Source organism: Marmota flaviventris, chromosome X (genome assembly GCF_047511675.1).
Source record: "Marmota flaviventris isolate mMarFla1 chromosome X, mMarFla1.hap1, whole genome shotgun sequence".
NCBI lineage: Eukaryota > Metazoa > Chordata > Mammalia > Rodentia > Sciuridae > Marmota > Marmota flaviventris.
This window is the reverse complement of record NC_092518.1, coordinates 101,930,975-101,944,975: the sequence shown is the minus strand read 5'-3', so window position 1 is coordinate 101,944,975 and position 14,001 is coordinate 101,930,975. Positions and strand designations below refer to the sequence as shown.

Sequence of the window (14,001 nt, the reverse complement as noted above, 5' to 3'; positions counted from 1 at the left end):
GGTCTCCAAAAAGATATTGTCTTGAATACTATGTTTGTTTCATTCCCATATGCTTGTATTTTGGTAGCAACACTTAAAAATAATCATGTGGCTATTTGAGGAAAAATAACTTATATAGAGGACTAATTTAACGTATATGAAAACAAACATTTTAACTTTAATTTGAACTCCTATTTAGAGTTTATTAAATTCTACCCTTCAATCAGTGTTCAGCTAATCTGTCTAAAAAATTGGCTAGTGATTTTATGATAAGATATTATACTAAGGAGGACTAGTAATGCCTCAAAATTAGATCCTCTACAAAATAGTGATGGTTCTACTATTTAATGGCATCTATTGAAATTATCAGAAGTTAATCATGACAAAAAGCTGAAATGGGAGGATTTATATGAATATCAGTTATCTCCTAAAGAATTTACCCTTGTTAAAAACCAATACTTTAAAAACAAAAAAACAAAAAACAATACTTTCAGTGGAGCTATACTGAGGATACACATCTCTGAAGGTAGGATTTCCTAAGGAAGAACCTTCATATGGAACATAACAGACCTAGGTGCTGAATGCTTATTAGCTATGTGACTAATAGCAACTCATTTAACTGCTCTGACTTTGTTTCCCTTGCCTCTAACAGTGTCTGGTGTCATAATTTTAAATGCTATGATGTAGGACCTATTGTGAATAAATTACAGTTACTCAAAGGTTCAAAGTAGTCCAGTGGTTCTCAAAGTGTGCTTGTCAACCAGCAGTATCAGCATCACTTAGGAACTTAAGAGATATAAATTAGTAGGCCCTGTTCCAGACCTAATGGGTTCCATCCCTCATTCTGGGGGTAAGTTCCAGCCATCCATTTTTATTATGTTGCCCATATGATTCGAATACATACTTAAGAATGACTAACATAGGAGGAGATAAAGAGATAGAAGTTAAAAGTCTGAATTTGGGGGGCTGGGCTTGTGGCTCAGTGGTAGAGTGCTCACCTAGCACAGCCTAGCACACGTGCGGCACTGGGTTTGATCCTCAGCACCACATTAAAAAAAATAAAATAAGGGTTACTGTGTCCACCTACAACTAAAACGAATATTTTTTAAAATTTTTTTAAGAAGTCTGGATTTGGGTATGGTACTATCATAGCTGCGTGGTTATTCTAAATTACAATCCCTAATTTTCATTTATAAACCAAGTGTTTGAGTGTATTATTTTTATGGACCCTTTCCAACTCTAATTTTATTATTCTATGATTTTACTTAGCAATGTAGCAAAACTTTACAGGTCTAAAATGCAGTCTCTGCTCAGGGGACACACAATTCAGACTTTAATGTTATACTTTAAACAACTTGATGGAAGAGTTGGAAAACATTCGAATGAAGTGATGGTAGGACTCTGTCTGAGACCATCAATTTCTCAACCTAAATTTATTTCTCTCAAGTTAATGTCATTATAGCAAAGAAATGAAAGGCTGAATCAATTCTATTAGTATGTGCTTTGTTTTAAATGATAAGGCACATTAGATATTTTAAACTTGAATTTTCCCTCTCTGGAACAGGCTACAGTGTGCTATGGTTAAAGGAGATACTCAGAATGCTTAAAGATGAATTCCTTACTCCCTTTAAAAAGTTTGAGATATTCAAGTAAGCCAGTTAGGATGGTACATGCCTTTAGTCTCAGCTACTTAGAAGATGGAGGTGGGATGATCTCTTGCTTGATCTTAGAGTTTGAGGTCAGCCTGGGCAACATAGAGCCCCATCTCAAAAACATATACAAGTAAATAATTAACAAATAAAATTTCATACTATTAAAAAAAGATACTCAAATAATAGCTGCCAAGGTAGGAAGGGACTGCTAAAATATCAAAGAATTATGGGATGCTTTTTACAGATTTACAGAGTGGCATATTTATATAAAAAGAAACATATTAGCCTAACAAATCACTAGGGTCAATCTACATACTAAAGTTCTTACATTTTCACCAGTGTTGCTCTGATCTGGAAATCCTGTTGCTCCTTCTGGGATGAGAGAACCCCTTGAATCCTCCCTCTTCATTCCATGTCCATTTTGAAAAGACCCATAGGCTAGGGGAAAGAGCCAAGTTCTTGTTAGCAACAGGAGAAACCATCAAGTATATTTTTAAAATAAGTATTAGATTAATTTATATAAACTTATACTATAGGGAACCAATGTTGGTTATCTAAATGTGAAATTTATATCAAAACACCAGAAGAAAGCTAGTGAAGGTTAAAAAAATATTTTTTTACTCCTTAAAACACTTTGCTATGTATAAAACTGTAAGAAATTCCTTGGAAGTCATAAAATAAAGCCATGTAATTTGAGAAACAGTTTTATAGGAAAGAAAAATTTGGCCCAGAAAAAGGTAGTGTCTTACCCAAAATTGGTGACAGACAACAGGATGGGAAATCATTATCTTCTGTTTACTCAAGAATATTGAGCTACATTTTAAACAAATTTAGACAACTGAGGCAAGTATGAATCAGATTTTTAATTCAACTTTAGTAGAGATCATGATAATATAGTTTTATTAGAAATATTTCAAAGCTACAGAAGTACAGGGTACATTTCATTTTTCCACTTTTTAATTGGTACATAATTAAACTTAATAATTGGATTCATTAAGCATATTCATATATGCACATAAGATAACTTGATTGATCTCATTTCCCAGTAACCTTCTCTTTTCCTACCCTCCTCTTTCTCCTACAGGGTACATTTCAAAATACTTAAGCAATGTATAATTTTAAAATTACCAGTGTCTTTTTCAGTGCTCAGACTCCCTCTATTCGTAGGTGAAGTAAAGCCACATGGAAACTCATCCCTGGATGCCTGAACAGAATATGATTCTTGTATTATTAAACAAATTTGTACACTAGCAAGAGAAATCTGAATTAACAGAATAAAATGGCAACCAAATTTTAAACAAAGCTCATTGTAAAAGTCTAACTCAAGTACTAAATTTAAGGGACTCTTTTTAAAAAAATGTCTACTAGCCAATTATTCCAACTATGACCTCTGGTCAAGTGATATAACTTTAGATGGCTGTAACCAGAAAAAATATAAACATGTTTCAGCACTCTTCCTAGGAGCAAGGGGCAATTCTAGAAGTAGGGATGTGGTTAGAAGCTCTAAGTTAACTTGAGCTGCAAAAGAAAGAAGAGATGAGTGAAATGCTTCCAAATATCATTGTTCACTGTATGTGGAATGGACATAAGCATGAAGCTATTGTGTTGTGAAGAAAGACCAGCCTGATACCCAGATAGGTGATATAGCATCCTAATTGACATGATCAAGTGCCACAGGCAAGAAAACCATCAGGCAAACTTAAAAGTGGCTTTCACATGAACCTGGAGTAGGCTTAACAAATTATCTGGGGAATTTCACAAGGAAATTTCCATAGTAAGTTGTGAAGGACAGTTTAACCTGCCCCAATAATATGACAGGTTCAAAGTGCAAAGGTGATAATGGGCCATACAGAACATGGAAGGGGGAAGGCGTTAAAAGTTTCACTGGGCAGACTAATATAAAGTGTATAATTCTATACAAATATCTGTCTATCTGGTACTGGGAATTGAACCCAAGGGCACTCTACCACTGAGCTATATCCCCAGCCCTTCTTCTTCTTTTTTTTTTTTTTTTGAGAAAGCATTTTGCTAGATTACAGAGATTGGCCTCAACCTTGTGTTCCTCTTGGCTTTTCCTTTTCAAGTTGCTGGTATCAGGCATGCACCATTGTGCTAAGCTAACACCATCTTTTTAAAAGTTTTTAGATCATTCTTATTATTTTTTGTGGTGTGGTGGATTGGACCCAGGGTCTCAGGCATAGTAGGCAAGTGCTCTACTACCGAACTACATCCCCAGCCCCCTAACATCATATTGTAGTAGGGTCATTGGTAAATCAGAAAACTTGAAGAGGGGTGACTAAGAAATTAAAGGATTTGAAATGAAGTGGAGATACTTGGCATGGAGAAAAGTTTAGAAGGGACTTGTAGAAAGGATAGCTTGTGTCTCTAGAAGACCAAACTAGGACCAGTGAATAGAAACCTTTTTAGGTCTTAGATAAGAAGGTGTGCTTTAATTATTACAATGGAAAATTTTGTTTTGCCAAATAGGGGGCTGACTACCTCTCCAAAGTTCCTTCTTTTTTGAGGGCGGGAGTACTGGGGATTGAACCCAGGGGCACTTAACCACTGAGCCACATGCCAAGCCCTTTTTTTGTTTTTGTATTTTTTACTTAGAGACAGGTTCTCACCGAGTTACTTAGGGTCTCGCTAGATTGCCGAGGCCAGCTTTGAACTTACGGATCCTCCTGCCTCAGCCTCCTAAGCCACTGGTAATACTGTGCACCACCATCAACAGCCAACGTTCCTTATTTTTAAAGGGGATTAAAAGAAAGCACAGACCAATTTTGATAAACTAAAAGAGACTACCAAGGGAAGGGAGAAGCAAAGGTATACAGTTTAATCCCCAGCATCTAACATTCTGGAAGTGAAGAATCCTTTTACGGAGTTGGGGGGGCAGGGGCAGAGATGGGGAATTGAACTCAGGGGCATATTACCACTGAGACACATCCCCAGCTTTTTTATTTGAGACAAGGTATCACTAAGCTGCTTAGGGCCTGGCTAAGTTGCTGAGGCTGGCCTTGTACTTGTGATCCTCCTGCCTCAGCCTCCTGAGTTACTGGGATTATAGTAGTGTGTTACTGCAAACAGCTTTTTATTCAGTTTTCAAGTTGCATAAATATATCAAGGCATATTAACACCAGAAAGTATTAAGAACAAAACACTGGGTGGTGAGGCTGGGATTGTGGCTCAGTGGTAGTGCACTTGCCTAGCATGCATGAGGCACTGGGTTCAATTCTAAGCACCACAGAAAAATAAATAAAATAAAGTTCCATCAACAACTAAAACATTAAAAAAAAAAAAAAGAACAAAACACTGGGGCAAGGGAATCTCTTGGACCCTGTTATTCAAAGAACGATCCTTGGACCAGAGGCATCCAAAAGCTTATCAGAAACCAGACTCTCAAGCCCCATCCAAGAATTACTGAATTAGAATCAGTGTTTCACAATAATCTCCAGGTGATTCAAATGCAAATTAAATTTTGAGAAGCACTGTTCTAGGAAAATAGTGTAAATGTGAAAATGGAATAAAAAGTGAACTCTTAAAATTGAGATCATATGTACAGTATATAACCCCAATTCCAAATGGGTTTAGTAAAATATAATAAAACTTGAACAGAATTGCATTAATACTTACAGAATTAGGCATTGCTGCACAAGAATACAAAGTATCTCGACCTGCTAGTCGCTGTATGTTTTCCAAAAGCAATCCAACAAATGGGAGGTACAATTGTGCTATTTTGGCTTGTTGGTTCTAAGAAATAATTAACAAAAGCTTAACTGGTGCATAATATGTATATATTATAATTAAACAATTGGCTTCATATATATCCACTTAAAAGATTGTATGTGGACAGATATAAATAAAAAATTAGTGAAGCATGAATCTGTTGATACTTAAGAGTCTCAAAACCAATTACCCCAGAACTTCATTGACATTCTGATCTAATTACAATACAGAGCCAAATCATACCCCTCAAATAAAACTACATAAAGTAAAATGTTGTATTTAATAGCAGTCGACCCATAAAGCAGATAATACTAGTCTTCTTTTTGTCTGTCTCGTTTACTGCTTCATCTGTAGTGCCTGGGCACACAGCAGATGGTCAGTACACTGAATGAATGAATAAATAAATAAATGGAAGAAGTGAAAAAACAGTGAAGTACTGTATTGATTCAGAAACACTTTTTGCTTTGATTAAAACTACAATGACAATCATCAGATCTTGGTGCCATAAGGAAATGAGAATATCAGAGAGACTGATATGACTGTAAATAAGTAAATAAAGCTGGCTACTAACACAATTAATTTGTTGTCTCTTATACAAATGTATTTATCATTTTCCTCAGCTACAGACATTTCTCACTGGATATGTACAAACATTCAAATCAGAGAAAACAATGATGGTGATGGCATAAGACATAAAAGTTCCCCTCTGTATTTCAGAACGTTGGGAAGTTTGGAGATTTAGATAAGGACAGCAGGGCAAAATGGTCAACCTATAGAATACAAAAGACCAAAAGTATCTCACTTGTTTGGGTTTCATTTCATTTCAATTTTTTGGCACTGAAAATTGAACCCATGGGTTCTCTATCACTTTTTACATATTTGTAAACAGTTCTCTACCACCTTTTACATATTTGTAAACAATTACCATACATCCATCTTATTTCATTCTTAACAAGACTGAATAGCCTTCACTACTTTCCTTTTTTCCGTGGCTTTCGTTTTGAGATTTCTCAGCTTGATGACTACCTTTCTTTTTCTAAATTTTCAGTGCCCCATTTGAGATTTGAGAAGAGGAATAGCTAGCAGGAGTGCAGGTTTTAGAATTAGACATGAGCAAACTTCAGACCTCCTCTACCACTGAGGTATATCCCATCCCTCTTATATTTTTATTGTGACACAGGGTTTCACAAAGCTGCTGAGGCTCTTGCTAAATTGTTGAGGTTGGCCTCCAATTTTCGATCTTCCTGCCTTAGCATCTGGGTCACTAGGATTACAGGTGTGTACCTTTGAACCAGGATGCATTGATTCTTGAGGTTAAACAATTTTTCATTTATTAGTTGGTTGTTTGCACTTTGTGAATTTCAGGAACCCTTCTTAACAGACTTCCTTCTAACATCATACCCCATCAATTATAATAGTCTCTCTCACCAGAAGATTAGGATTCAGTAGGTCTAGGCTGCCCCAGATGATGTTGATGTGCAGATATGAGAACCACTAAGGTAGTCCAACATCCTGCCTAAAGCAGGAATGGTCCAATGGTCCTTATATGCAATCTGACAATGGTTAGTTGGTAAAACTTACTTAAATTCCCAGTGCTTTGAGGCTAGGAAAAAACCCCACTACTTTTACATAGCGACCTTTTACATATTTGTAAACAGTTACCATGCATCCATCTTAATTCATTCTTAACAAGACTGAATAGCCTTCACTACTTTCCTTTTTGCTGTGACTTTCATTTTGAGATTTCTCAGCTTGATGACTACCTTTCTTTTTCTAATGTTTCAGTGCCCCATTTGAGATTTGAGAAGAGGAATAGCTAGCAGGAGTGCAGGTTTTAGAATTAGACTTGAGCAAACTTCAGACCTCCTATTATTGGCTGCTTAATGTGGGGTTTTGTTTTGTTACTAGGGATGGAACTCAGGGATGCTTAACCACTGAACCATACATCCACACCTTGTTATGTTTTATTTTTGAGATAGGGTCTTGCGGAGTTGCTTAGGGACTCACTAAATTGCTAAGGCTGGCTTTGAACTCACAATCCTCTTGCCTCAGCCTCCCAAATCCCTGAGATTACAGCTGTGTGCTACCATGCCAGGCTAGCTACTTGATTTTGATCAAGTTATTTAATTGCAGTTTTCTTTTTGATAAATATAAATGAGAACAATAATAATTATAATTAATAATAATTTATGTGAGATATTTAAGATAGTAGCATATAGAAAATACTCAATAAAGTTTAGCAACTATTGTTAATATTATATAACACTCCCAGGTAAACAGAAACACAGAAAAACATACAGTCATTTTCAAGTATATTAAAAGTTTTACCTGCAGAAAAGACAGAAACAGTCTAAGAATTTATTAATAGATTAAAAAGAAGGTATATCCATGTGATGAAATACTATGCAACTATTCTTTTAAGAATGTGGTAGATCTAATCTTCAGGATGTATTGCTAAGTGAAAAAGAAAAATTCATGTTGGTTTCTATTATATATGTTTATATATATCATGCAGGCTTGTTCATATATAAAATAAAAGTATAAATAAGAAACTGATAACAGTAGTTGTTTTGAAAGAGATGAATTGGGGTAGAGAACTAAGGAATGGGACAGAGGCATTCTGATGTTTACTTTTTGCAATATATATGTGGATTATTTTTAAAGAAAGGAAAAAGAGGATTTGTCCACAGCCCAACAAGAAGTGAAAATGTCAATTCTCTTAGGTGTTAATATCATTTATAATGGGTATAGGAACTATACAGACTGCAGAACAAATGTTAGACTTTGGACATTGTTGTTGTTAAAAGGAAATAAGTCTCCTGGTAATTAGCACAAGAGTTTAATTATGAGTAACACATAATATGGACCAACAATATCTCCAGAATTGCATTAGAGTAGGGGCTTTGGAGTGTGAAGGTGGTTGGAAAGGGTGGGGGATGACTAGGGAGTCTAATCTCAAAATAGGCTCTCCATAGGAAGCATTGTTTCTTCAAACTATGTACTAAGAATTATTTGGGGTCACTCTGAGGGACTTCTTGAAAATTATGGAGACATTATACTCCTTCCCAACCCTCCCCCTTGCATCATCAAGAATGAGGAACATGTTTTATATAAATGTATTTGACAAATGACCTCTTATCCAGGTTGCTTGTGAACTCTTTGCACCACACAGTACAAAGACATTTTAAATCCTCATCTAACACAGTATAATTGAAGCTTTTGTTAAGTAGGCCCATAAAGCGAAGTTTTTCTGCAGAGAACCCTATAATCTGTTCTTCCCTCCCTCCTTATTTATGTATTTATTTATTTGGTGCTGGGGCAAGTGCATCTCGCCTAGCCCCTATACTCATTTAATGCCTGGATGAAGCTTCTGAACAAAGAAGAAAGGGCTTTAGAAGTCACTGAATGAGTAATGAAGCTTCTTATACCAAGCTTTCCCTTAATCTAAAACCTCAAGCTGTAATATTGTCTAATTAGATAACAATAGCTCTGTATATGCTTGTATGTGCATGCACATACTTTCCAAATTCTGAGAGCAGTAAAATGTCCCAGTTTGTGATGTTATATGTTTAAATTCCACCTATATGTAATACTCTTATGAAATTCCATATTCATTCACTTTCATTTAAACAGGCAGTGGAGAAAAATACAACTTCCTGCTTTGGAGAAGGGAAGTTCATTTTGTACTTTTCCTGTGAATCATTTAAAAATCACAGCTAGACACACTTTCTTCCTCATTGCATATGATCTTTTTCTCCACTACTTGGAACATATAGCAGTTAAACAGAGTCCAGAATAAATTGTATCTAGCAAGACTTGTGAGTTAAAAAATTGGTAATTAAGAAAACATGAGAGGATGTCAGTGGCAAGCATTTTATAAAAGATAAATGGCAATACTATTAAAAGAATAAAATCCATCTCCAAGTAAGCTCTCCAAAATAATTACAATAATAAATTACTCCATAATTTTGTTTATATTTGAATACAAAAGTAAATGGACAAATTATTTAACAACATGATATTTCTATGAGCCATTTGATACCAAGGAAGTAAGTTCAGTTATTCCAAATACAAATAGTTTGCAATCTACTTTGTTAAACCCATAAGATTGAACATCAATAAATTTTTTATATATATTTCAAAGGTGCAAAAAATAGCAACCATAGTGTGGTTTTAACACCAAGACGATGAGTAATTTATGGAAGGTTTACATCCATATCCACAGCTAGTGATAGTAACCCCCATCACATTTTTTTCAAAAAGAAAAACTTCATCATACATATTTTATATATGAGATACTTAACATGTCTTATTATTAACTACTTAATCAACAACATATTTATTTAGGGATATATATATATATATATATATATTCATATATTTAAGTGTGAACATTAAGGTATATATCTGACAGAATATACATGGCTACATATCTGTTTTTTTTAAATTCATAATTAGTTATGTAACATATCTTATTCTTTAAATATGATATAAGGATATGAGGGGCTGGGGACATACAGCTCAGTGGTAGAGTATGTGTTTAGTATGTGCGAGACACTGGGCTCGATCCCCAGCACCAAAAATCCACATCCGTGATTTGGGAAACTATTATTTTTCATTAACATTTTACCTAAACAGAATTTTTAAATCTAATGACTCCAAATGGAAACAATACTTATTTGTAAATATACATTTCCATTAATGCTCATATTATGCCCCTTACTATAAACTTTACCTTGAATGAAAATACTCAGAAATTTACTCATGTGATACTGAAGACTGTATGGACATTCTTACCTTGTGTTGGTATCTAGTATCAAATGCATGCTTTATCAAAAGATTCTTTATGACAGATATAGCTGTATATCTGATCTCATAGTTATCTTGAAGAGCAATGGAGGTTTCCCTCAGAAGTAGACCAACCAAGAAGTGATGCTTGCAATACTCATCTGATAAACTGTATTCAAGATTTGAATCTGCAGTACAATAAAATTTATGACCCATTTATAAAAATATTCAAAAATTACTATACAATTAAAATGCTGTAATTTTCATTTAATAATGTGATCATGCTAGCAAGAACTGTAACTTTATTATTAATGAATCTGAACAATGTTTTATCATATGGAATGAGCATGCAAAAATTTTACACTATGGGAACACTTCTAATTAGGGCTAGATGATAACTTTAATGATCATTTGAGTCAACAAGAAAGACCCTAGATCTTTTGTCCCTATTCTTTTTCTTTTAAACTCTCAGAATTCTTAGAATCAAACCTAGAATGAAAATTTCTATATTTTGCAATGTCCCAGTACATCTCTTTACATTTGAAGAGATTTTGATACAACTATAAACTCAAATAATTCTGTAGAACCATAGTGGGCTTACTTATTCATTCATACTTGTAAAGTGGGAAAAGGAAGAGAAACTAAGAATTTAATTATTTTGACAGTTTTAAGAACTGACTGCTTTAATAACTATTTTATGTTGACCTGAATATATACATGGGATACAAAACAATACTAAAACAGCCTCATCTTAGTCCAAATCATTATCATGCAAATACAGATGTTTCATTTCATAAAATCACTACTTCAAATTCTGCCTTTTGCTACTTTTTTAGATCCAAAGTTTAGTTTAGATCACCGATGTTAATGTCCCAGCTAGAACTTGCCTTAACAATTCAGAGAGGATTGTGATCAAGTTTAGTAATTTCCATAGTCAATTTTTACTTTACTGTTTTTTTTTTTTTGTTGTTTTTTTTTGTAAGAGAGAAGGTGGGTTGGCCTTGAAATTGCAAACCTTCTCCCTCAGCATCCCATGTAGTTAGATTGCAGGGTCATATGCTACCATGACTGGCTTGCTATTATTTTCATTTCCTCTTCCTACCATTTAATGTAGTTTAGCCAGATAGCTGAAGGACATGTCTTCCATTTCTTTTTGTGCCTCTTCATCATTTAATACAAAGCAATATATCTAGTACGTCTTAATAAATGCTGTGAGTAGTCCAATATAATCCTGACTCCTGATTATCTGTCCACCCCTTCTTTTCCCTGGCTTCCTCATAGACATTAACACATACTGGGGGAAGTATGTGAGCTATATAGCTCAGAATGTAATAAGGCGGTGCTTGGATGGTTTGAAAATATTTTCTTTGTTTTCACTGACTGTAATTCCATCACTAAAACTGCTGGGCAGTCAATTCCATAAAGACCAAGGCAGATGATTTTCTTTCTGCATTGGTCAAGCTCTTTTGTGAATTCCAGTCACCTTCTATGTACAAGAGCCAATATTGACTAACCAAGGTGACTTTATCTGGGTAGATTATACAAATGGCAATGATTTTTTACTTCAGTGATTTGAATAAATCCAATCATATTTACAACCACACTTTCAAAACTGGCCAAGTAGCCATTAAAAAGAGCAGAGAAGAAACAAGCCGGAGAGAGGTAGCACACACTTGAAAAACAGACACACTTAGCTCATTCCTTGCTGCCTTATTGGCTTGCAGCAGGAACTTGGTTTGTGAGGGCAGATACCTGAAAGCTGATTCCTTTCTCAACACTCAACCTCAATTAAAAGTAAACAAGCACACCGCCTTTTACACTTTATGGAAACAACTAAAGGCCCATTTGGCTAGGGAGGATTTGAACAGCAAACAAAGCCCCCATCCATCTTAGCCATTCATCAAGTCAATTGTGTTTAAAAATAGCAAACTACTTTAGAGTGAACCGAGTTAAACCTACCTACTGAAGTCAAACGGTCCACCGCAAATGAAAAAAAATCTAATTAATATATGAAAAGAAAAGGGACAAATAAAAAACATAGTAACATAAGAATAGTGCTACACAACAAAGCATTCAATAAAACGAGCAATGGAGATTAAAACTGAAGGCATTTCATATATTCAGTACATGTTACCATTTTACTCTGCCTTTATCTTTTTTGATGCTTTCAGCAAAAATACATTTATGTGTTTTTTTTCATTTAGTCTCAAATAAGATTCTAAACACTTTTACAGAGAGCAATTTTACTAGCATCTGACATCTGTATTTATGCAGCAATCTATGTAACACACAAAATTTCTTCATACTATGAATTCTGCCACTGATACTAGGAAGGAAATGCAAAATATCATTAATGGACCTAGCTTCTGAGAGAAATAATTCTAAGGTTACCATCAAGTTGATTGGTTTAGCTAAAAAAAACAAAAACATTGTACTACACTATTGCTAGCAAAAAAAAGGGTAAAAAAAAATTCAAATGAAGGAAAATGCAAATACATACCTTGAACTCGCTGCAGTTTGGGTTTTGCAAACGCCATTGGCAAGTTCAAAGGAATGTAATGTTCATGATTGCAAATTGTTTGTAGAAATTCAAACTTGTATTCAGCCAGTACCTAAATGAAAAGTAGTTAGATATTAAGCCATCTATTGAAGACATTACTATTTTGATACTTTAATATAGTGCAATAATTTTCACAAACCTATCTTAGATGCAACCTATGCAGAGAGAGTTAATGTAGCAGGCCTGAGACTGTTATCTTTAAAAACGCCTGTTGTAAGATTGATGCTGGCTAGAATCTGGGAAATTGGATTTTGACATGTTTCCAATGTGATAAGGTTGCATCTTTGGTGCTAGCCTGCTTTGGCTATTTGTACAAACTGTGATTTATGGTCAACACCTGTTTTGCTTTCCTTTCTGGGCGTCTGGAATTTTGACTGGTTTCTAGTACATGACCAGTGCACTGCCCCCTACCCACCAATAAAATCCTTAAACTGTGTCAAACAAGACTCCCCAAACAGAAATATTGTACACATATGTCTCCATTTCACTTTTAGAGTAAGAGTGCACTCTGTATATGACCCTTCAAAGGAGGGAGAGAGCTCAGGTAGCCTTCACAAGGAATGTTATAGGCTCCAACTGATGTCTATTTTTCCTTTTGAGGATCCAGAAGAGTATCCTTATGGTGCTACTCCAATGACTCTTAGCCATGAATTCCACTGTACGTTGAGTTTTGACAGTGAATTGCAGAACATATGGAAGGTTTGAGGGACCCTCAAAACATTATCCAATATTCCCATTGAGGTACACCAGTACTTTAAGTACCTAAATGAAAATAGCAGCTCCAAATCCTCCAGAAGAGCTGGACATGGTAGCGCACACCTGTAATCCCAGTGGCTCTGGAGGATGAGGTAGGAGGGTTGTGAGTTCAAAGCCATCCTCAACATCTTAGTGAGGCCCTAAGCAATTCATTGAGACCCTGTCTCTAAATAAAACACAAAATAAGGCTGAGGATGTGCCTCAGTGGTAAAGTAACCCTGGGTTCAATCCCTGGTACAAAAAAAAAAGTGCAAATTCTCCAAAAGAGAATAAGTGTCACCCTGGACTCATGCTTTAATGTCTGACACCTACTAAAATTAAGCCCTTATAACTTACCTTAGGATCTTTGGGGCTGAAGCCAGATATATAGTCATTGATCAAATTGAAAACAAATCCTCTATCCATTAATGTCAAACAGCGCTGTAGAAACCAAAACAAAAAGAATGGATAGTTATATAATTCTAAAAGTTTATTACGTATAATTTTAAAACATTTTAAAAAATTCGTTTTCCACTTGGGGAATGACATTTTCATTTTTAC

At 35.0% G+C, this 14,001-nt stretch overlaps 1 protein-coding gene across 3 annotated transcripts in view; it reads right to left on the bottom strand.

The window, feature by feature from the left end:
- The window catches only part of Dock11 (dedicator of cytokinesis 11), a 185,815-nt gene that overhangs the window by 55,631 nt on the left and 116,183 nt on the right, over positions 1–14,001 (bottom strand). For 2 of the 3 annotated variants that reach the window (XM_071606715.1, XM_071606716.1), the window contains 7 exons: positions 13,798–13,881; positions 12,646–12,757; positions 12,105–12,143; positions 10,155–10,333; positions 5,265–5,381; positions 2,760–2,835; positions 1,960–2,069 (listed from right to left, as the gene is read on the bottom strand). In XM_071606715.1, coding sequence (XP_071462816.1) covers positions 1,960–2,069; positions 2,760–2,835; positions 5,265–5,381; positions 10,155–10,333; positions 12,105–12,143; positions 12,646–12,757; positions 13,798–13,881 — 717 coding nt within the window. The remainder of the gene's footprint in view (positions 1–1,959; positions 2,070–2,759; positions 2,836–5,264; positions 5,382–10,154; positions 10,334–12,104; positions 12,144–12,645; positions 12,758–13,797; positions 13,882–14,001) is intronic. The other variant, XM_027930845.2, reaches the window with a different exon arrangement.